This window comes from Gobio gobio (assembly GCF_949357685.1).
Source record: "Gobio gobio genome assembly, chromosome: 8".
Lineage (NCBI taxonomy): Eukaryota > Metazoa > Chordata > Actinopteri > Cypriniformes > Gobionidae > Gobio > Gobio gobio.
The window spans coordinates 41,360,232-41,386,202 of NC_137114.1; the positions used below are offsets into that span (position 1 = coordinate 41,360,232).

The 25,971-nt window shown below is 37.4% G+C and overlaps 1 protein-coding gene across 10 annotated transcripts in view; it reads right to left on the reverse strand.

Annotated features, from left to right (window-relative positions):
* Positions 1 to 25,971, reverse strand: part of ncam1b (neural cell adhesion molecule 1b) — a 159,028-nt gene that overhangs the window by 31,032 nt on the left and 102,025 nt on the right. For 6 of the 10 annotated variants that reach the window (XM_079822619.1, XM_079822626.1, XM_079822624.1 and 3 more), the window contains 4 exons: positions 24,781 to 24,968; positions 21,985 to 22,081; positions 21,523 to 21,693; positions 16,514 to 16,639 (listed from right to left, as the gene is read on the reverse strand). In XM_079822619.1, coding sequence (XP_079678745.1) covers positions 16,514 to 16,639; positions 21,523 to 21,693; positions 21,985 to 22,081; positions 24,781 to 24,968 — 582 coding nt within the window. Of the gene's footprint in view, positions 1 to 7,893; positions 7,927 to 14,252; positions 14,268 to 16,513; positions 16,643 to 21,522; positions 21,694 to 21,984; positions 22,082 to 24,780; positions 24,969 to 25,971 lie in introns of all 10 variants that reach the window. The other 4 variants (XM_079822627.1, XM_079822625.1, XM_079822620.1 and 1 more) reach the window with 3 other exon arrangements.

The window sequence follows — 25,971 nt, forward strand, 5'->3', positions numbered from 1 at the left end:
ATAGGTGAACTACTTTAATTTAAAGATGTATGGCACTACTTCAGTGCAGGTAACACCTGTATAAAATGGACTGCATATGGTTTGTGAATAAGATGCAAATAGGCCAAAACCTTGCAAAAAGTTAGCCTCTTTTACACATTAAAAGACAAGCAAAATGCAGCCCAACATACTCGATGGAAGCATTGTAAAACCTATAAAGTTGCAAGCAGTAATTAACGGGGTTCAAGTGCTTTAAGGCCTTTAAGCACATTCATAAAAAGGCATTATGTTTATTTAGCAACCACTTAGGTCATCGATGGAAAAGACCATTTACAGCAAATACAGGCAATTTACCTTAGGAAATATGTAAAGCTTTTTGACAGTTATAGTGACACCTATGGTCCGATCTCCATAAAAGTTTGCATGTTTGTTTAGAATCATGTCGCATGTGCTCACCAAATTTCATGAAGTTTTGAGTTTTCGTTTAGGATTTATAGGATGGCCGCACCCTTTTTCTAAATGACCCTGTTATAGCTATCCAAAGGGTAAAGTTATTTTTTTTAAATAGTTATTGACCTAGAGAGTCCAGAGAATTGTACTACAGTGGTTTTGTTGAGGTTGAGCAAAAAGTATTTTTTTAAATATTCTGAAATATAACAAACGATTTGATCGACAGCAGTGGTTCTTGAGGCAAAGTTGTTCTGAATGGGGAGATCTAACGTATGATATGAATATCGTGTGTATGTGTGAAACGTTGTGTAATAAACAAACGTGGCTGATTTCTTTAAAAATGTTCACAGACCTCTAGGACCATGAGTCCAACAGGCCCACCGAGGTTCGTTCTGATCTGCCTCTGTTAACCTTGTCTAATAGATGCTCAAACTCATTGGCTAATAGCGGTCATGTTTTTTTTAGATACGCCAATGTCCTTATAGACAATCATGGCACCTTGGACAAAGACACTGTATGCCAACTTTCAAGTTTCAAACGTTTGGGAGGTTATAGCCATTTTCATGGCTTTTTTTCCGTTATAGCGCCACTAAGCGGCCAATTGCTACGTTTTTCTTTCACGTGACCAAAGATTGAGCCTGTACGTGTGTACCGAATTTGGTAAAAAAAAAAAATTTATAGAGTGATAGCCATTTTAGACCTTTTTAAAATAATTACTGACAATCAGACCCCAGAGAATCTTGCTGCACTGGTTTGATTCCGATCGGGCCACAAACCTAGGACTAGTTTGCAAAGTAGGTTTTTCAAAAAAATCCCAGAAAATGTCACCAATAGTAACAATCAAATTAATTTTGTCCATCTTGAGCCAAGGATTCCAATAATATAAGACACTTGAGCCTACACCTAACGGAGTTGTGAGCGGTTTCGTACTTTTCACTGCTGTAGCGCCCCCGTCCGGCCGATCAGGGCGAGCCTTGGTTACGTTGTAGACGGTGTGAGTACTACCAGCCCTCAAAGTCTCTACAAGGGTTTCAGCGCTACGTGCTTGAAAACCCATAATGATCAAGGTGTGTATGCAAAATAAGCAACAGTGCAATGAAAAGAAAGTCGCAATCGTTTTGAGTCATGAAATTAACATGCAGGTAAAAACGCCCGGAACATCAAAGGACATAGTTTGGAGAGGAGGGGAGGAGCCCTGTAAAAGGTTCAAAAGGTACGTTGAAAGGAAATGCGGTACTGTGAAAGTTACTGAAACATGCTTGAAACTGGAGAATAAACAAACCATTGAGATCAACCACTTGCAGCGTCTACTGTACCATTTTTAGGGATTACCTAATTTGGATATAATTGTACACTGGTAGCAGCATATCCAAAGCAGCATAAGATGAAAGGACGTCAGTGTAGACCGTCTGTAAACTCGCTGCTTGTCAAAATGTTTAGACTGAACATAAAAGAGCGAGATCGTCATAGCCAGCGATAGCTCTGGGGAAATGTTTTTCAGCTCCAGAGCTTTTGATGTCATTTCCATGGTTGGCAGGACACGGCATCAACTTTTTTGATTCCATATTCACCACGGAAGATAATTTGTGCAGTCAGAGCGCAGTGGTTGCTCAAGGGTAACACAGTCTCTGTTAAAAATTGGGAATGGATGAATTTTCATGACCTGTCTGAGGGGATTTAATTCTAGAAATGTGACAGGAGTGAGTTATAATGGCTGGTTAGGGATGAATGCAGTGATCCTGATGGGAGTGAGGGATAATCCTATACATGAGAGGATGGAGCTGGGCCCGAGTGTTTACCTTCTGCTCATCAGTGTGGATGACATCACCAGCACCATGCAAGCCACATGACACAGTCACATCATATGCACGAACATGATTGGTTGAAAGGAAATTGGAAGAGGTTGCATGAAAGATACAAAAATACAGACACAAATGTAACTATGTGAAAAAAGATCAAGTCAAGGGTTAGAACAAACTGCAGATAAACATAAAACCAAGCAAATCAAAATGGTTTTAAAATCACAAAGATCACAACATTGAGCACAGAAGCAGAAACACACTGAGCAGGATTTCCTCTGAGAGACTGAGCATATGGTCTGATTTTTTTTTTTTAACACATTCTAAAGAAAATGTGAGTGGTACTTGCTTATATAAGGGTGTTCTGCTTCGTGGCTACTATTATCGTTCTTATTCTATATGATACTCTGCTCTCTAGATATGGCTTGTGTCCCTTTCTCAAAGGGTTAGTCATTGTTTATATGATGAACAGATTTAATTTATGCTTTTATTCACATATAAACATTGATAAAACATAGGTTTTTTGCTGAAGCTCAAATGTGCTGCGTAACACGAGAATGAACCTCATTGGTTCTTGCAGAAGCTCAAACGTGCTGCATAACACGAGAATGAACCTCATTGGTTCTTGCAGAAGCTCAAATGTGCTGCGTAACACGAGAAGGAACCTCATTGGTTCTTGCAGAAGCTCAAACGTGCTGCGTAACACGAGAATGAACCTCATTGGTTCTTGCAGAAGCTCAAACGTGCTGCATAACACAAGAAGGAACCTCATTGGTTCTTGAGGAAGCTCAAACGTATTGCGTAACACTAGAATGAACCTCATTGGTTCTTGCAGAAGCTCAAACGTGCTGCGTAACACGAGAAGGAACCTCATTGGTTCTTGCAGAAGCTCAAACGTGCTGCGTAACACGAGAATGAACCTCATTGGTTCTTGCAGAAGCTCAAATGTGCTGCGTAACACGAGAATGAACCTCATTGGTTCTTGAAGCTCAAACGTGCTGCGTAACACTAGAATGAACCTCATTGGTTCTTGCAGAAGCTCAAACGTGCTGCGTAACACAAGAATAAACCTCATTGGTTCTTGAAGCTCAAACGTGCTGCGTAACACTAGAATGAACCTCATTGGTTCTTGCAGAAGCTCAAACGTGCTGCGTAACACGAGAATGAACCTCATTGGTTCTTGCAGAAGCTCAAACGTGCTGCATAACACAAGAAGGAACCTCATTGGTTCTTGAGGAAGCTCAAACGTTGATAAAACATAGGTTTTTTGCTGAAGCTCAAATGTGCTGCGTAACACGAGAATGAACCTCATTGGTTCTTGCAGAAGCTCAAACGTGCTGCGTAACACGAGAATGAACCTCATTGGTTCTTGCAGAAGCTCAAATGTGCTGCGTAACACGAGAAGGAACCTCATTGGTTCTTGCAGAAGCTCAAACGTGCTGCGTAACACGAGAATGAACCTCATTGGTTCTTGCAGAAGCTCAAACGTGCTGCATAACACAAGAAGGAACCTCATTGGTTCTTGAGGAAGCTCAAACGTATTGCGTAACACTAGAATGAACCTCATTGGTTCTTGCAGAAGCTCAAACGTGCTGCGTAACACGAGAAGGAACCTCATTGGTTCTTGCAGAAGCTCAAACGTGCTGCGTAACACGAGAATGAACCTCATTGGTTCTTGCAGAAGCTCAAATGTGCTGCGTAACACGAGAATGAACCTCATTGGTTCTTGAAGCTCAAACGTGCTGCGTAACACTAGAATGAACCTCATTGGTTCTTGCAGAAGCTCAAACGTGCTGCGTAACACAAGAATAAACCTCATTGGTTCTTGAAGCTCAAACGTGCTGCGTAACACTAGAATGAACCTCATTGGTTCTTGCAGAAGCTCAAACGTGCTGCGTAACACTAGAAGGAACCTCATTGGTTCTTGCAGAAGCTCAAACGTGCTGCGTAACACAAGAAGGAACCTCATTGGTTCTTGCAGAAGCTCAAACGTGCTGCGTAACACAAGAAGGAACCTCATTGGTTCTTGCAGAAGCTCAAACGTGCTGCGTAACACGAGAATGAACCTCATTGGTTCTTGCAGAAGCTCAAACGTGCTGCGTAACACTAGAATGAACCTCATTGGTTCTTGCAGAAGCTCAAACGTGCTGCGTAACACGAGAATGAACCTCATTGGTTCTTGTTGAAGCTCAAACCTACTGCGTAACATGAGAATGAACCTCATTGGTTCTTGCAGAAGCTCAAACGTGCTGCGTAACACGAGAATGAACCTCATTGGTTCTTGTTGAAGCTCAAACGTGCTGCGTAACACGAGAAGGAACCTCATTGGTTCTTGCAGAAGCTCAAATGTGCTGCGTAACACGAGAATGAACCTCATTGGTTCTTGTTGAAGCTCAAACGTGCTGCGTAACACGAGAAGGAACCTCATTGGTTCTTGTTGAAGCTCAAACGTGCTGCATAACACAAGAAGGAACCTCATTGGTTCTTGTTGAAGCTCAAACGTGCTGCGTAACACTAGAATGAACCTCATTGGTTCTTGTTGAAGCTCAAACGTGCTGCGTAACACTAGAATGAACCTCATTGGTTCTTGCAGAAGCTCAAACGTGCTGCGTAACACAAGAAGGAACCTCATTGGTTCTTGCAGAAGCTCAAACGTGCTGCGTAACACAAGAAGGAACCTCATTGGTTCTTGCAGAAGCTCAAACGTGCTGCGTAACACGAGAATGAACCTCATTGGTTCTTGCAGAAGCTCAAACGTGCTGCGTAACACTAGAATGAACCTCATTGGTTCTTGCAGAAGCTCAAACGTGCTGCGTAACACGAGAATGAACCTCATTGGTTCTTGTTGAAGCTCAAACATGCTGCGTAACATGAGAATGAACCTCATTGGTTCTTGCAGAAGCTCAAACGTGCTGCGTAACACGAGAATGAACCTCATTGGTTCTTGTTGAAGCTCAAACTTGCTGCGTAACACGAGAAGGAACCTCATTGGTTCTTGCAGAAGCTCAAATGTGCTGCGTAACACGAGAATGAACCTCATTGGTTCTTGTTGAAGCTCAAACGTGCTGCGTAACACGAGAAGGAACCTCATTGGTTCTTGTTGAAGCTCAAACGTGCTGCATAACACAAGAAGGAACCTCATTGGTTCTTGTTGAAGCTCAAACGTGCTGCGTAACACTAGAATGAACCTCATTGGTTCTTGTTGAAGCTCAAACGTGCTGCGTAACACTAGAATGAACCTCATTGGTTCTTGTTGAAGCTCAAACGTGCTGCGTAACACTAGAATGAACCTCATTGGTTCTTGCAGAAGCTCAAACGTGCTGCGTAACACGAGAATGAACCTCATTGGTTCTTGCAGAAGCTCAAATGTGCTGCGTAACACGAGAAGGAACCTCATTGGTTCTTGAGGAAACTCAAACGTATTGCGTAACACTAGAATGAACCTCATTGGTTCTTGCAGAAGCTCAAACGTGCTGCGTAACACGAGAAGGAACCTCATTGGTTCTTGCAGAAGCTCAAACGTGCTGCATAACACAAGAAGGAACCTCATTGGTTCTTGTGGAAGCTCAAACGTATTGCGTGACACTAGAATGAACCTCATTGGTTCTTGCAGAAGCTCAAACGTGCTGCGTAACACGAGAAGGAACCTCATTGGTTCTTGCAGAAGCTCAAACGTGCTGGGTAACACGAGAATGAACCTCATTGGTTCTTGCAGAAGCTCAAATGTGCTGCGTAACACGAGAATGAACCTCATTGGTTCTTGAAGCTCAAACGTGCTGCGTAACACTAGAATGAACCTCATTGGTTCTTGCAGAAGCTCAAACGTGCTGCGTAACACGAGAATAAACCTCATTGGTTCTTGAAGCTCAAACGTGCTGCGTAACACTAGAATGAACCTCTTTGGTTCTTGCAGAAGCTCAAACGTGCTGCGTAACACAAGAAGGAACCTCATTGGTTCTTGCAGAAGCTCAAACGTGCTGCGTAACACGAGAATGAACCTCATTGGTTCTTGCAGAAGCTCAAACGTGCTGCGTAACACTAGAATGAACCTCATTGGTTCTTGCAGAAGCTCAAACGTGCTGCGTAACACGAGAATGAACCTCATTGGTTCTTGTTGAAGCTCAAACATGCTGCGTAACACGAGAATGAACCTCATTGGTTCTTGCAGAAGCTCAAACGTGCTGCGTAACACGAGAATGAACCTCATTGGTTCTTGCAGAAGCTCAAACGTGCTGCGTAACAAGAAGGAACCTCATTGGTTCTTGCAGAAGCTCAAATGTGCTGCGTAACACGAGAATGAACCTCATTGGTTCTTGTTGAAGCTCAAACGTGCTGCGTAACACGAGAAGGAACCTCATTGGTTCTTGTTGAAGCTCAAACGTGCTGCATAACACAAGAAGGAACCTCATTGGTTCTTGTTGAAGCTCAAACGTGCTGCGTAACACTAGAATGAACCTCATTGGTTCTTGTTGAAGCTCAAACGTGCTGCGTAACACTAGAATGAACCTCATTGGTTCTTGTTGAAGCTCAAACGTGCTGCGTAACTCTAGAATGAACCTCATTGGTTCTTGCAGAAGCTCAAACGTGCTGCGTAACACTAGAATGAACCTCATTGGTTCTTGTTGAAGCTCAAATGTGCTGCGTAACACAAGAATGAACCTCATTGGTTCTTGCAGAAGCTCAAACGTGCTGCGTAACACGAGAATGAACCTCATTGGTTCTTGCAGAAGCTCAAACGTGCTGCGTAACACGAGAATGAACCTCATTGGTTCTGGTATGTCAAGGGAACATGCTCGAGCTTCCATTTATCATAACTGATGTGTAAGTCATTGAATGTTTATATGTGAATAAAAGCCTAAATTTAATCTGTTCATATAAATCTCTTTATAAACTTTTTGAAGTGTCAAATTGGTAGGTGCGTACACTATCAATGGAGGGACAGAAATCGCTCAGAATTCATTAAAAATATCTTCATTTGTGTTCTGAAGATGAACTAAAGTCTTGCGGGTTTGGAACGACAATGTTGACATTTTTGGATGAACTAACCCTTTAAGGTTAAGTCCTTATGGGACCTATGTAACCGCCTGTGTTAACATCTGCCAAGAGAAAAAATAAAACTCCTACTGCTTATTAAAGTAATAACACTCTTTTTGGCCCCCATGATTTAAGGAATTATTTATGTGCTCATCAGCAAAAAAAGTACGAGATAAGATGGACATCTAAGTGTAATATTTGGCGTTACAGGTTTGTTTAAATAGTTAATGTGCAACTGTGATAGTGATGCTTGATTTAACAAACACTACTAAAAAGTTGTCAAATCATATTGCTCAATGAAAAACAGAGGAAACACTTAAGTATTCATATAATACTAGGGGATCATGCATTAGTTTTTGGACAAAGCATGTGATAAGTAAACACATAACACTGCATCTCAATCGCTAAAGAAATATTCAAAGATCATCCACTTTAAATATTTCACATGTACTAATAATTGGATTTACTTTGTGTTGCCTAGAGATAAAGACATGTGGAGGCTTATGTGCAGCCACAAAACCACAGAATAATGTAATATAACTCTTTATATTACATACAGAAGGATCTTTTTGGTTTCTGTTTTAATATAATACAATAATATTGAAGACCATCATAGAGCTGCATAACAAACCTGTTTCCTCAGTATGAAAATGAAAAATCCCATCTAGGGTGCATATGAAAAAAGAAAATTTTATTTCGTTTGATAACTGTAACTTAAGAAACAACTAGCATATTAACTTAAAGACCCCATGAGAACATATGACTAGTCCAATTTTCTTTTAATGCCTTTAGTTTACATCACAGCAATGTTGCTTTGATACTTGCTACTGTGGACCAGGTAATATTAGAAGGGATTCTCATTCAAAAGAGCATTTGACTGGACAAAAATGTATATTCTCAACTTCTACAATAACATACAGATGCCCTTATCCTTAAAGGGTTAGTTCACCCAAAAATGAAAATTATGTCATTAATTACTTACCTTCATGTCGTTCGACACCCGTAAGACCTCCGTTCATCCTCGGAACACAGATTAAGATATTTTAGATTTAGTCCGAGGGCTTTCAGTCCTTTGAATGTAAGTGTGTGCACACTTTGCTGTCCACGTCCAGAAATGTAATGAAAACATCATCAAAGTAGTCCATATGTGACATCATTAGGTTAGTTAGACTCTTTTGAAGCGTCGACAATACATTTTGGTCCAAAATAACAAAAACGAAGACTTTATTAAGCATTGTCTTCTCTTCCGGTTTTGTTGGAATCCGCGTTCACGACGCCACAGTGACGCCACAGTGAAAGAGTCTAACTAACCAAATGATGTCACATATGGACTACTTTGATGATTTTTTCATTACCTTTCTGGACGTGGACAGCAAAGTGTGCACACACTTACATTCAAAGGACTGAAAGCCCTCGGACTAAATCTAAAATATCTTAAACTGTGTTCCGAGGATGAACGGATGAACGGTCTTACGGGTGTCGAACGACATGAGGGTAAGTAATTAATTACATAATTTTCATTTTTGGGTGAACCCTTTAACATGGACTTTAAATGAAAACCCACATTTTTTGAAAATATGTTGAGTTAAACAGTTGAGTTTTACCATTTTCAAATCCATTCAGCCAATCTCTGGGTCTGGCGGTAGCACTTTTAGCATAGCTTAGCATAGATCATTGAATCCGATTAGACCGTTAGCATCTCGCTAAAAAAAATTACCAAAGAGTTTCGATATTTTTCCCATTTAAAACTCTTCTGTAGTTACATCGTGTCTTAAGACCGACGGAAAATATATTCTCATTCCTGCGTAGTAATCAAGGGACTGCTGCTGTACCATGGGTGCAGCGGCGCAATGATATTACGCAGCTCCTGAAAATAGGCTTTTTAACTTCCGTCAACATAACCAATGTGACAACCTGCTTGCACAGAGAGCGTGCTGGGGACTATTTTCAGGCGCTGCGTAATATCATTGCGCCTGCTGCTCCTATTGTACAGCACATTTCCTTGATTATTATGCAGGAATGAGCGTATGCACCTTATTCCTAGTGTAGCTTTCATCAATGAAAAGTATGTCTAAATATGGCCGTCAACGAACCTTTATCACGTGACGAAAACGAGACAAGATGCAACGTAAATGCTGGTCATGTGACAATGACTATAATTAAATGTATAATGCAATATTGTTGACGAATAAAAACGAGACTAAATGTGGTTCACAAAATAAAAACTATGCTAAAAGTCTCTTCATTTTCATTGACGAAAATGAGACGAGACGAAATTTTATAACGTTATTCGTTATTATATACGTCGCATTATTATTATTTTGCAGTATTTCTGTGCGTCTCATTCAGGGGCTGCATCAGGTGGCACTGCGCAGACACAGGAGATGTCACTCTCTTCAAGCTGCATTATTTAGAAGATGCATCTGCAGTGAGTTAACCACAACAAACAAAAGTTAAGTCTGACACAGAGAAGGGGACCGATGGCCAGTCGGGGTTCGTAAGCCCTATTCATACGGTAATTGTTTCTCCTGCGGACGCAAGGTGTTTTCATCATTTACAGGGGCTAGTCAGTGATTTTATTGTCGTCTTAATCCAGAATATCAGTTTTTCTCCCACCACCTGTGTAAACATCCCCGGCCGAATTAAATAACTTACTGTTTGACAAACACCAATGTCGTGTGGTGCCGTCTGAATCCAAATCTCTGAGTTTTCAGTAATACATCACTTCAGAATTCACTGTTTATCTCCTTTTTGACCACTGCAGAGCACCGTACGGTTGCACTTCACTGTAATCTGGATGTATTTTAAAGATCTAACGTTAGACTTTTATTACTGAAATCCTGGCAAGGGTTTACAAGAGCAAGAAATGTGCCGTTATAACGGCAGCAATTATATCTATTAATAACCGCAGCATTATGTTTACCTCATAAGCGAATAAGAGGCTGTATTCACTTATTTCTGCTCATTTCCATGTGGAATAAAATGACATCCTTTATTTGGAGATAAAATACAAGACAGAAAACCATTTAAACTATAATGTGGGTCTAATTTTAAACAGATTTAAATAATAAAATAATAATTAGGATATTATTTTCCTATTATTAAATTAAATATGCACTTATTCTTATTACGACATTTGGAAAAACTTTCATTACATTGAAGTGGAAAATAAAATGGGTGTTGTGGAAAAAGATGGGGAGAAATGTGGCCACAAAATCACAGGAAAAAACACCACAAACCTTAATCTCAATGTTTTTATTTATTTTATTTAAATGTATGTGTGTGTACTTCTAACATGTTTGGTTGGTAAAATAAATATGTTGTAAATTAGAGATGCACCGATTGCAATTTTTTTGGCCGATTCCGATTTCCGTTTTATTGTTAATGAGATCGGCCGATACCGATTTTGGCCGATTCCGATTTTCTTTCTAAGAACTATAATTGACAGCATATACAAACAAAAATCCACTTTTTCTTCAAAGCAACATTTTTTTTATTCTAAAATAAATTATTAAACATTACCAAAATTCCAGTAGTCGGTACCAATACCATAAACATTTTATGGTACTCGGTACCAATTTCGGTACCATAGCTAAATGTTTTTTATTTTTATTTTTTTTATTTAACCATTATTTTTTTATTAAATGTATTTAGTTTATTATTTATGATGATAATCATTATAAGTAAATAATACATAAACATTTAAAGGCGGTATGCTGTTTAGAAGTAAACATTGTTTATAAAAAAAAAGATCAAGTGAAAAATAATCAACCATTTAAGCATAATGATTATTAGTAGTAGAGACGTATTATTTATTATTACATAGAGCCGGCGCTAAATCTACAGTAGGCTACAACAGTAGCCTAATATATTCTGTCAATTAAAAATTTTTTTAAACCAAACTTTTATTTTGACGGGTTGCCGTTGCCCTTCAGTGTCTGTGTTCATGATATGACAGTTCTCTCAAATGAAAGGGTAAATTCTCATGAAGTGACGGTTTATGCGTTCGGCTGATCATCCAGCGCCATGAAGGCCATAATTTATTTGTAATTGCTTTGGTCTTTTCGCTGCTTATACCAAGGAAAGATAGGAGAGGCTGCAGACCTGTGGCTGGCTCTGAGCTCTGGCCAGCTTTAGCCGTTTTACCTTTACTAACGTTACCTTCTTCAAAATGGGCATGTTCTGCGGGGTGATGGAGTTTTAAGTGTCTCATTAGGTTGGTCGTGTTGTGCGCTTTCCTGGTGGTTCCCCTGCGGTTTATTTTAACCTTACAAGTTTTACAAATGGCATAATTAGCGTCTTCTAGTGTTTGCAAGCGGCTGTGAGCGCGAGTGTGGCTCTGACGTCAACGTCGCGGTCGCGCTCGTGCTCACAGCCGCATGTAGACGGATCGGCTCAAAATCGGAGACACGTGAGACTGATCGGCCGATCACGCCGATCATGCAGAAAATCGGCCAATTCCGATCCCTGGCCGATCAATCGGTGCATCGCTATTGTAAATTAAAATCAGAGTGTCTTCCGTGTCTGGAATGGATGTATTCTTGAATCTATAAGGTAACAATAATATAAGAAGATAACCTTGTTTGAAATGGGTTTGGCTAAAAGAAGATTCTGGTTTTATACTACTAGCTACTATATTGACTGGGTTAAATAGTATTGCATCACTAAAAAGAGACTAAAACTAGACGAAAATAGTAATGGATAATTCTGACTAAAATGCTCAGACTTTTAGTTGACCGAAACTTGACTAGACTAAAAAGAGTATGAACGTGACTAAAACTAATAAAAACTAAAATGACAGCTCGACACAAAGACTAGACTAAAACTAAAATTAAAACAAGCCGCCAAAAACAACACTACTACGTTTTGAATTATGGGTGGCACTTCTGGTTTGGGGAACTTCCATTCAAAAAGACCAAAATGAGTCTTTTCAAATCATAAGGTTGCGCATCAAATAAAGCTTATCCGTCAGTTTGACTGAATGAGCTGTCAATTTTCCTTCATGTTTTATTTTCAGACATCAGGTGAAAAACGTAACGCTTGGTATTTTAACGTGTTGAAAGTATGTTATGAGTATATGTTATGTTATGGCAAGAGCTCTTTTCCTCTTTTCCCCCTTTGTATTCCGCTGTAACAGTATGAAAAATACAACATACTGCACATTTGTGGTCTGTTCTCCCGATTTAATTTTTGATACATCCCATTAATAATTCACTGGAATGCACAAATAATCTCTTGTTTTTCTCTTTCCAGGTTTGTTTTCACATGTAAATACAATTTATTATATGTCAAAATGACGGAAATCACTTTGAAATAGTATCACGCAATGCTGAATTACGCAATTTTTGATTAAGGCAATGCATGTTACAGATATTAATACAGTTTAACCCGTCCGTTATTGCTGTGGAAAGAATCGCGCTTTTGGGGTTATTCATGGTCTGCTTGAAGTACCTTGTTGATGCTTTTACACTTTTAAATGTCTTTTTAATAGTGTTGTAGCCAAGACCACCTAATCCGAGACCAAGTCGAGACCAAGACCAATGTGTGTTGAGACCAAGACCAGACCAGCACTCCTTAAATTCATAGAGATTCACATTACCACCTAAGCAATGACTTATAACTGGTAATAAATGACTTATAACTTGTAATAAATAACTTTTATTAATAATAACTTAATAACTAAATATAATTAGATTAAGACACTAGTATATAGTGTCTTAATCTAATTATATTTAGTTATTAAGTTATTATTAATAAAAGTTATTTATTACAAGTTATAAGTCATTTATAGCTGTTACCAATCAAATGAAATCATTAACAACAAAATTCATCTTTGCGCTACAAAGGTGATATAGAAGATGCATGTGAATTGGTAAATTACAAAATAATGTTGAGGATAATGTTTTTTTTTTATTATTGAATGTTTGTATAAAAGCAATATCATGTTTGCAGTCATGCTCAAATTTGTGAAAACAGCTCTCTTGCTCTTGTGATATTGCTTAATTATATCATGTTATAAATCCAGATCTCATACAATACCTTTTTGCAACAATATCTTGAATTTTGTGAGCATTTATATACATTTTTGGTCTCATTTTTGTACACAATCCCGAATTAATTTCTGAATCGGCACAATAAATAAATCAAATTAGAAATAAGTTATTGATTGCGTCCGAAGCAGTAAGTTTTACATCCAAACACATTAATGATGTTAATAAATCAGGCAATGCACTGGCAATTTAGTGATATCCCAGCAGTTGTGGTCTTGACCGGTCTTGAAACTAAATTCAGAGTCCTCTTAGTCTGAGACCAAGACAAGACAGTACAAATGTGGTCGAGACCGAGACGAGACCAAGACCAGTCTCGAGTACTACAACACTACCTTTTAATGTTCGATGGTTGAAGGGTGAGTAGAATAATGTCATCTTATTGTACCCAGTAAAAAAAAAAGGTATTATTGCGTTCATAGAGCGAGCCTTTCACTGATTGTTTACAGCATAACAGAAGTTACACCCATAATTCATGCAAAGCGTCATGGGGCGTAGGAATAAAGTGGATAGTTCCTAGCCATATCAGTCTAGAAAATCGCAACTTTTCATTTTCTGTCGGTCGTAGTACACAATGTAACTACAGAAGAGTTTTAAATAGGAAAAATATCGAAACTCTTTGATAATTTTTTTGAGCGATGCTAACGGTCTAATCAGATTCAATGATCTATGCTAAGCTATGCTAAAAGTGCTACCGCCAGACCCGGAGATCGGCTGAATGGATTCGAAACCGGTAAAACTCAACAGTTTAACTCTAGGGGAGTTAAAAAAAAAACCTTTCCTTTAAAGCCACTCAATTCTCATTTCGATTTCATGGGGTCTTTAAATCCTACAACTACTAGAATTTATAATAAAATAATAAACAACAAGTAATAAAATGTGGAAAATGTATAAAAATTAATATGATGATCATAATGAACACAGGGGTACATGAAACACTTACTTTTGTAAGAATAACCTAAAGAATCCCGTGGGGGAAAAGGGGGGGGGGGCAACAACATACAAATGGGAAACAAAATAAGAGAAAATCACATAAAATGATAGGATGAAGAAAAAAAAAAGATGATAAGTCTGAAAATGTCAAAGGGTAAAAGCCGGTAACAAGATCATCAGACAGAAATACTCTCTCATCACTCATACATTACCTGAATTAGAGTAATTACTCTCTGGACTACATCCTGGATATTTCACACTAAATGGGTTTTGTTTCGTGTACTGACAGGAAATAAATCCCAGTCTACAATGCGTTGAGTGTATCATGAGGTAACGACATCTCTGGAAGTCTAAAACATCCCGCTGATCACACAAACAACCACCAGGAGGAGTAAGAGCGTAGATGTGTGTGGTGTGTAAACATGATGAGAATATCAACACAAATCACAGGAATATTCTTGTAGTGTGCGGTGTTATGATTGATTTTTATTGATGTTTTATGGAATGTTTGCAGAATTGTATTTCCTGTGTGAGAACAAGATGTTCTGTTCTTACCAGTCAGATTTCGCATAGATGAATCAATTATTGATATAAGAAATAATTTATGTAAGGTGTGAGCAGTATATATATATATATATATATATACACACACACACATACAGTATGAATGTGCTTAGCAGCAGTAAAACTGTCAAGCATATATTATTTATATGCAGTGATGCATCATGACCATTAACCAATGTTCTCAATGCACTGAATTACAAATTATTATAAATTATTTTTAGTCCTCTGTGATCTTTATTTCTATCCACCGAAAGTGTGTCCATTTTTTGTTAATATTCTTGTCAATGATACTAGAAATGTGCTGAATGCTTACATTAATAGTACATCCATAAGCTTCTACCGGACTGAGTGGCAAAAGAGCTGCTGTATGACTGGAGTTAATAGGGGAAACTGCAAAAACGCGAGCAAAAGAAACGATAATCAGTTTAAACTAAAGGTTAGACTCGATTACAACTTACCAACAATCCAGTTATCCATGAATATTGACGTGCAGCCAGGAATTGCGTTTCCTGACATTTATGTGAGACTGATTTAGACGCCAGGGAAATGCATAAAGCAAATTTGCCTGTGAGCGTTTGTTATTTAAATCCGGGTGATCATTTATATCAATGTTATACACTGATCAGGCATAACATTATGATCAGGTGAAGTGAATAACACTGATTATCTCTTCTTCGCAGCATATATATCATAATTTCGTCCAGCCTTAAAACTTGTGTATTTTTTGTCAGTGTTTATTTAAAAACACCCAAGTATGCAGAATATAAGATGGTAAATATTGAATTGATGAGTTGTCAATACAATATATAACAATACAATATATAGGATATGATTTTACCCCAAAATTCAACATATTGACACACTTTCGCTGCCTGGAGTCTAGTTGTTTCTGAAAAAATATACCTCAGATTTCTTGTCAAATCTATTTGTACAGTCAATCCCAAAGCTCTTTCCCGTTTAAGATGCGTTTTGAGTGTTTTTCGCGGCCTTCACGCTGAAAATCAATGCTGCCACTCAGTCCTTTTGCCACTCAGTGGGCGTAACCGCAGTCACTCCGGCTGACGGTGACGTCACATGCATACCCTCTATAAATGATTAAAAAAAACACCAGGTTTCTCTTGATGAATAATAACCTGCATAAGGTGCAAAACAATGGATAGAAAAGTGGGTTTATTGGTTGTCAAAAAAGGAAAATATATTAACCCACCCAGGTATCGACTAGAAAAGGTTGTCCTTCAAAACTCTGAGAGATTCCACAGAGAGGCTAACAATTACTCTGCAGGAGCGACAGAGTTCAGTTCAGTTGAGAACAAAGTAAAGGTGAGCCAGTCAACCGTATAAAGAGCTCTACAAAACACTGTCCTTTATGGGAAGGAGGCACAAAGGAAGGCATTGCTGATACACACACACACACACACACACACACACTTAACTTTTAATAAAACGTCATGTTGTAATGCCGTTTCATTGGATTTGTAATTCAGTCAATTGAGAGAATTGTTCAAGGGACTGAAATGTTAATATTCAAAGTACTTAATTCATTACGGCCTACTCTTTAGCACCATGAGCACAGACTGTATCTTTTAGCGTCTGCGTCAGCCAAAGACTTCACACTAGCTGGCTGATAAGGTGTGTGGGCCGTCACGCCACGCTGCGCTGCTGTTGATGGAACCGTGTGCTCCTGAGAGAGAGAAGCGCGATACTCACGGATATGCTCAGTTTTGAAGACCACTGACGGGCTGATGTCGCCTTCGCCCTTGCCGTTGATGGCAGACATCTTGACTTCGTAATCGGTTTCAGGTTTGAGGCCGGTGACTGTGACTGAACTCAGTTCTGCTGGGAAGAAGAAAGAGTGAAGCAGATTTAATCAAAAACCCAATCATTAATTCATAAACAACAGCATGCATGTTCAATGGGCAACGTAAAACCTTACCATGGTGGAAATACATTTGACATTTAAAGCTATGAGCATACAGTGATGCTGACATTCAATATCATAGTAAAAAAAAACATTACTTAAAAGGATATTTCACTTAAGAATGAAAAGTCTGTCCTCATTTACACCCTCATGCCGTTCCAAACCTGTATGAAAGAGGATATCTTGAAAATTGTTGGTACTTTTTGGTAGTATTGGTTAACATTGACTTCCAAAGAACACATTTACTTTCTCAAAATATCCTCCTTTTTGTTGAACTATCCCTTTAACATATTACATGGTCCATGTAATTACTACTGGACCATTCATGAAACATGAGCAGAATGCATTTCTAACAAACGGTATGTAAAACCGTTCCGTTACATTTAATTGTTTAAGTGATATTAATTAACTATATGTATTTACTAGGGTGTGGTTTAGGGTTAGTTGAATGTAATTATGCATAATTTACTGTTATTATTATAAGTATATGTAACATGTGTAATGAGAACAGTAGCTATGTTTCCATCCACCTATTTTTATGCGAATTTTGGGATAACGCATAAAAAAACCCCCCCTGAATGGAAACGCCAAAATGAGCATAAATTCTAAAAAAAAAAAGTCACATTAAAATAATATAGTATACGCTCAGATAAGATGTTTCACGTTATTGCGTTCCCAAACACCAGTGATAAAGCAAGATAACATGAACGCTTTTACTGTGTTTCATCTGTGTTCTTATTTATGATGTAGAAAAAAAAACAGCAAATATGGCGATTGCAGCAACTTACATTTTTATAACAGATATTTTGTGCCAATTTCCCAGGAAGTGACTTTGTTATCTTGAACACAAGACAGAAATGCTGCTTTATTCGCAAATGTTTTATGCAATATTCCAATTTTTCCCATAAGTAAATTACAATGAATTAGTACGTTAAGTTATTTTTAACAATATAACAAGTTTTTACTGTATTTTGGATCAAAATGCAGCCTTAGTGAGCATTTTAAAAATAGATTTTTCAAAAACATATACAAAAATATTACCGACCGCAAATTTTTGAATGGTAGTGTGTTAATATGACCATAGACGTGATGTTAATACCATAACAATCATTTTTAATGTATAGTATCCAAAAAAGGTCTAATGTGATTGTTAAAATACTATATACAGACTTCTTATTTTATTTTAAAAGTTCTGTGTTCCACTATACAAGTCCACTATTAACCCTTTCCCTGCCATTGACGAGTTGACTCGTCATTCATGAGAAAATGTTTCCCTGCCAATAGCCCTATTCGGACGGTAATTGTTTCTCAAGTGGACGTCTGTAAAAATACATTTGCATGCCACCTCAGTGATAAAACTTGTGCATTCGGCTGGTGATTCATTCACGGTGGAGCAGCGAGTTTTGTGATCCTGCGCACCTGCTCACGTGGTCAATAACATGATTGTATGCTGTAAATAAAATGCCATATTCTTGGTATAATAAGAATAAATGCATACTTAATTTAATAATAGGAAAATAATATCCTAATTATGATTTAATTATTTAAATCTGTTTAAAAATAGGAAGATTTATAGACGCATTATAGTTAAAATAGTTTTCTGTCTTGTATTTTATCTCAAAATAAAGGATGTCATTTTATTCCACATGGAAATGAGCCGAAATAAGTTACAGCCTCTTATTTACATGAGGTAAACCTAATGCTGCATGGTTATTTAAATATATACCATAACTGCTGACTGCCGTAATAACAGCCCATTTCAAATGCTCATGTGCTTTTCTTCTTTTTATTTTTTGAGCGGTGATGAAATATATTGCTCTTGTAAATACTTGCATTTCAGTAATAAAAGTCTAGATCTTTAAAATGCATCTAAACTACAGCGAAACGCAAAAGTACGGTGCTCTGCAGTGGTAAAAAAGGATATAAACAGTAAATTTTGAAGTGATATATTCTTGAAAACTCAGAGATGTGGATTCGGACCGCAATTAAATGACCTCACGACCTTGGTGTTTGTCTAAAACAGTAGGTAATTCAGCCGGGATTTTTACGCGGGTGGTGGGAGAAAAACACTGATATTCTAGCAGAGGTGTCAAAAGTATTCGCTTTCATTACTCAAGTAGAAGTATAGATACTGGGGTTTAAAAAGACTTCTGTAGAAGTTGAAGTATCAACTCAAGCTTTTTACTCAAGTAAAAGTGTAAAAGTACTGGTTTCAAAACTACTTAAAGTATAAAAGTAAAAGTAATGTAAAGGGGAAAAAATTCCATTAAAGGGGTAGTTCACCCAAAAATGAAAATTCTGTCATCATTTACTCACCCTCAAGTTGTTCCAACCTACTATTTTCCCCTACTATGGCAGTCAATGGTTGCTCGATCTGCTTGGTTACAAACATTCTTCAAAATATCTTCAGAACAAAGAAACTCATACAGGTTTGGAACAACTTGAGGGTGAGTAAATGATGACAGAATTTTAATTTTTGGGTGAATTATCCCTTTAAGGACAAAAGACTAGGCCGCGCCACAGTGCATACCCCACCTCCTCAAAAAAAACATTTTTCTAAAGGCCATAATGACTATAATGTTATATTAAGAAGTTAAAGTTGAACATTTTTAGATGCACTTGGCTACGCGTTTCAGCCGCATATATTCCCATTAAAAATGAACGTATTTTAGGACAATGCAAATACATTAAAGAACCATATACTACTGAGCATTAAGGTGTTTCATGGAGCGGAAGATTTGATGACTAGTTGCCTATAAATATTGTAAAGGTGCAAAAAGTCAAAATTCAGAGGCATGTTATCAATAACCATTTTTTGAATGTGTGATCAGTGTGGCCAGATTGGGTCAAAGATTTCCAGCCCAAAAACCTCACCAAATGTACATTTATATTCAAAAAAATGGTTATTGATAACATGCCTGGTTATTGATAACAATTTTGACTTTTTGCACCTTTACAATAGGCTACTTATAGGCAACTAGTCACAAAAAAAACTTTAACTGCCAAAATAATGTATTATTTTATTGCCATACCAATCAATGTTGATAAGTAAGTTACCATTTTATCTCCTTAAAACATAACATTGATGATTAAAAAAATAAAAAAAATAAATCCCAGTAAAACGGATCAAATATGACTATATGTCCGGGTAGAAACTGTCAAAACGGCTATCCGTCAGAAAAACACATACATAATTTAATTTTCAATGTCAACAGTAAGAAGCCAATTTACGTACAAAAAGTGCCCAATATAGAGATTGGAAAAAGCAATGTAATAAACACGCATTTCACACGTTAATGGATACACCACTGCCAAAATGCGTAATTCATTGATACTGTGTACAATAATCTGCCAACAAAAAATTACAACAATGCGCTTACCTTTGTGTTGCACTTAACTTTGACAAAACTACAGTATATCTTTCGTGAAGTACATGGCACATGCACTTAGCACAGTCAAAACGGATTAATCGTTGATTTTAACATCTTTCATTTTCAGCAGCTGTCGGGGTTGCTAGTTGCAGATGTCCTGAGTGTATATATGATGATGAACAGGAGTCACGGTTATATTTATAAAGAGTCTTCGAGTCACAGGTGTAATTCACGTTTGAGAGTTGAGTCACTCTCCCACTCTTTACTGTAGATACAATTTACTGTATATTTATGCCACTGGCATAGCGATCACTGGAATATACAGCTTCGAGTTATCGCGCTAAAACCTCGGCTAAAGTCATGAATGTGCACGTCTGCCTGCTGATCGCTGATTGGCTGAAAGTGCGTGCTCGTCGGCGAGAACCCGCCCTATCTGGCAACATGGTGTGTGATTTGTGCTGGTGCAGGCGTGATTGATCGCCTACAACCCAACAGGGTGTCGGAATGGTTTGTGTTTATCCTTCTCATCCAACCACAATCAAATTCACTCTGTCCGGATGGAGCGATTTATCTGGATAGTTTTTTTTTTTATGACAAGCCGGAATGAAAACATGCCGATATGGAATAGGAGTAACGAGGCTATTTTTAAAATGTAAGGAGTAGAAAGTACAGATAATTGCTTGAAAATGTAAGGAGTAGAAGTAAAAAGTAGGCTGAAAAATAATTACTCCAGTAAAGTATAGATACTCAAAATTTCTACTTAAGTAAGGTAACGTCTTCTGCTGACTTCTGCTGACTTCTGCAGCAAAGGTAACACCTCTGCTGACTAGCCCCTGTCAATGATGAAAATATCTTACGACCCCACGAGAAACAATTACCGTCCGAATACGGCTATTGACGAGTTTTTACAGCTTTCTGTGTTTTCACTGTTATACGGTAGGGGGCGCTATTACGCATCTCCTGAACGAGTACAGAATCTGATCAAAGCACAGGAAAAGAAGCAGAAACAAGCGATCTCGTATGTAAGCAGATGCATATGAAAAAAATGCGATCATTAACAATAAACAGCATATAAATCAAAACGGCCTAATGTTACAGAGTGAAATGTTGACCCATTGACTGTGCAAACGATTTTCTCAGCTTTTTGCACGAAATGTTGCTTTTTTATATGAAACTTATCTACATTCAAGTGTTGATAAAAAAGGGAATGCATAAAGCTAGAAGACATTTTTTTTTTGGTCCTTTCTTTTGATATATTGCATGTTCAGATATTCATCCAACAAAATATTCTGGGGGAAATGAAATTGTGAAAATGACTAAAATAAGAGTTACAAACCGTTAAAGTCAGTTAAAGAGTTAAAGTCAGTGGTGATGATATCCCATTTAATACAGATGGCTTACTGCTTCAGTTCACGTGACAGACTTACCGTCTTTCACATCATAGACTCGCTGCACCCATTTCCCTCGGCCCACGGCTCTCCACTCGGCTCGGTACTTGAGCACAGGAACTCCTCCAGTGGATGCGGGCTCTTCGAAAAGCACCTGAGCCGTGCTGGAGTACGGTTGCACTTGAGTGATGGCTGGCGCCGAAGGCACATCTGCACCACAGGGGAGACATTTTACAATGTGCAGTGGGAAAACTGCACTTTAACAGCTTATGTCCAATAATACGGTCTTGATTGTGCCGCTTTGTGCCGAGCGAAAGTTTACACTAGGCAAATTTGTGCTATTGTATTGCACTTTATTGAACAAAGGCTAGAATTGCAGGTAATTAGAAAATACACTACCTGAAAAGCAAAAGGCATCTAAACACTCAATATTTGCTCAAATTGCTACCGCCATAAATGACTATATTGTGTACATTTTGAGATCAATACAGAGAAACAGACCAGCTTGGATCATGATGAACTCTCTGGTTTCGGTCCCGATCTCATTGGAGGCAGAACAGTTGTAGTTGCCAAAGTCGCTCTGAGACTCTGGATTGACCTGGAACAGATCAAGTAAATGCATTAACCTCTAGTCTCCATCTCATCATTTATCTTTTAAACGTGCATTTTGCCCCTGCCGTTCCATTAGATGTGTATTTACTCCTGACAGCGTGCTCACTGTGCTTAAAAATTGATAAGACACATAGGCTGTGGTAGTGCCCTACAGCAACCCTACCCCTTCCTGGATAAAGCTCACGAAAACAGGTCCAGATCGCATTTCACCCCCAAACCAAAATAAATAAACCAGGTGTAACATTTCTGAAGCTTGTTTTTAAAACTGTTAAGATTGTAGATGATGAACAAATCTTTATTTTGAGGAAATCTTTTAAGTGAAGAAATCTTGAGTTTAAGCTGAAAGTGAATTACTGAATGAATATATTACCTTCACTGAAGGAGTCTGTAACTTAACAAGTGTTATTTTAGTATTATTTACAGTATATATTATTATAGTTTTATTAACATTTTATTTATATATTTTTTAGTTTTCATTTTAATTAAATTGAGTAATTTTGTTATGTGTTTGCCATTTTAATTTTGGTTTAATTATTAGTATTCTATATGTGCTTTTGTAATTTTATTTCTTTCTTTCTTTATATACTACTATTTAGGTTTAATTTATTTTAATTTAGTTAAGTAATTTTTTCTATTGAGGAACCGTAATACTTTTCCACTGTTTCCACCGAGAAGTATGGTACAGTACAGTACAGTACAGTAATGGCTCGTTTCCACTAAGCGGTACACAATTTTTGCTGTTTCCATTGCCAAAAGTTGTGAATGGTACCCTAATACCAAACTTTAGTAATACCAAACTGTAACCCTAGTACCACTTTTTTGGCACCCTTCCGTTGGGGTACCTAGCACAGTAGTCCGGTAGTCAGGGTGGAGCTAGACTCACTGCAGAAAGTTGATGCTTTTTCGGCTGTTTTTTTCCTTGCAGCCATGGCTCAAACAAAGTGTGTCATCATCTTGTGGCAATAGCCACATACCAACAAGAACCAGATCTAATGTATGTCGTCCACTGTTGTTTACGGTGTCGTTTTCTTCTTTGTGCGAGAATGATGTTGATCGCTACACCGCACCTATCAAGTAAGAGTGCTGTTGGTGGTGGAAACGCAAGCTGGATCAGGGTTTAGCGTCCCGAATCGTGCATACTGAACTGTAGTGAACCGTACCACTCGGTGGAAACGAGCCATAAGATTCAGGATGGTAAACCCTGATCCGGCTTGCTTTTCCACCGGCAACAGTGCCCTTACTTGATAGCAGTGGTGTATGCTGAAAAGTAAAAAATGGCGCCTCTTGTGTTGTCATTCGTAATGATGTAGCCTACAAAAAAATGTCACTGAGCAAATCAGTATATGAATCAAAATGTTTCGTAAAAAGATTTGAAAAATTCTAAAGATTCAAGTCACTAGGATGAATGTGATGAATAATGACAATGCAAAAAAATCTTTATAGTCCCAAAACAGGCTTCATATCATAGTATAGTAATAATTTAGTATAGTATAGTAATAGTATAGTAATAGTATTGTATAGTAAATTATAGTAATAGTATAGTATAGTATATTATAGTAATATTATAGTAATAGTATATTATAGTAATATTAATAGTACAGTATATAATAGTAATAGTATAGTATTTTATAGTAATAGTATATTATATTATAGTAATAGTTATAGCTACAGTATAGTATATTATAGTAATAATAGTAATAGTACAGTATATTATAGTAATAGTTATAGTATAGTAATAGTTTATTATAGTAATATTAATAGTATAGTATATTATAGTAATAGTACAGTAATAGAATAGTATATTATAGTAATAGCATAGTAATAGCATAGTAATAGTATAGTATACTATAGTAATAGTATATTATATTATAGTAATAGTAATAGTTACAGTATAGTAAAAGTATTGTATATTATAGTAATATTAATAGTAATAGTATAGTATATTATAGTAATAGTTATAGTATAGTAATAGTATTAGTATATAATAGTAATAGTATAGTTAGTATATTATAGTAATAGTTATATTAATAGTATAGTATACTATAGTAATAGTAATAGTTATAGTATATTATAGTAATATTATTAATAATAGTATAGTAATAGTACACTGTAAAAAAAATTCAGCTCTCCAATTGAACATTTTCTAGTGACCGATCACATCAAAAATGTTTAGTTGGCCAAATTGAATTTCTGTGAATTGATGCAATTTAATTCAATTAAAATTTAAGAAATTCAATTTGGCCAACTAAAAATTTTTCAATTGGAGACCTGATTTTTTTTACAGTGTATAGTATATTATAGTATCTTATAGTAATATTAATAGTAATAGTATAGTAAATTATAGTAATAGTATATTATAGTAATAGTTATAGTATAGGAATAGTACTATAGTAAATTATAGTAATAGTTATAGTATATTATAGTAAAAGTAATAGTTATAGTATAGTAATAGGCATAGTATATTATAGTAATATTAATAGTATTAGTACAGTATTGTACTGTATTGCACTGTACTGTACTGTATTGTACTGTATGGCATAGTATACATTTTTTTCTTTCTTTTAATTTAGGGGTGAAATATAACAAACACATGTTTTTTTTCCCCCAGTTTCATTAGATTCCCCTTCTGGGTTCATGTGTATATAGAATGATTATGTTCCCAGGAAGGCGCCTGTGTGGGCGTACCTCCAGGTAGCTGGCGGAAGGCCTGTTGTAGATCTTGATATTGGAGGTGTTAGCGTTAGGCAGCTGGATGCTGTCTCGTAGCCACGTAATAGACACATCGCTGGGGTGAGCCAGCACTTCACAGCTGAGGTTGGCCGGGTTGCCCTCCCACGTGTACACTACTATTGGTCCCAGGATTTTCGGGGCATCTGTGTTGAAAGGCAAAGCATATACAACTGAAAAACAAACAAACCTGCAGATAGCGCTCACCCATTATCTACCTAACGCTCGTCTACATCCGTTAAGGGAGAACAAAGCCTCCATTCTCATTAACTTTGAAGCCTTAATGCTGAGAATAAGGTGGCTAAAGATCAAAATGTCCATGGCTTAATCCTGTGTTCTGAAAACACAGTGCTCTGCGATGTTGAACACATCTGTTCGTGGCAGTACATAAAAGCCAATAACGCTTCACTGGCTTTAAAAAGCCCCTCCTCCTAGCAGCGTCCCTGAATAGCTTCTTCAGACATGATGCTCCCATGACGTATGTGGCCGGCCCCGCGTTCCCTCACAGACTGTGTGCGAATAACTGCCGGCCCGCTGAGATACTGTTCTCACATTCAACAGAGCTTCAGATGTCATTAGTCCCATCACAGCAATACACGGCTGGTACAAATGCACAAAACATGCGAAGAGGGAGGCTTGTATTTTCACAGCATACGCCGCCACTAATTCGAAAACAAATATAAACAGGCGCAGTGGGGGGAGCACAATGAGAGGGAAAATGGGAGGTAATGCTTTGATTGCTATTGATTGCAATTAATAACACTGAGGGAAGGAGAGTGCCACTGCAATATATGAATCATAGAAACAAGTAAATTAGTGAATTTTTGGTCTGAACTTCGCCTTTGTCAGTAGACTTGAGTCAGAGTAAATGCTACAGTTCATTTCATTTGAGACAAACAAACATTTTTTGTAAACTATAAATATGGTGCACAGTACTGTGCTTCTTGCACTAATAGCCTTGTTTTTTTTATTTGTTTTTTTATATATATGGCATCTACTGAAACCATTGTCCTGACCAGGCATTCGATCTCTTCCATGTAAATCCTGACCATTATTACACTAACCAGCCTTGAGAAGCAACAGGTAATTTTGTCCATCACTGGGTTTGAAAAACATCAATATTAGCATTTCTTAAGCAAATTTATTAGG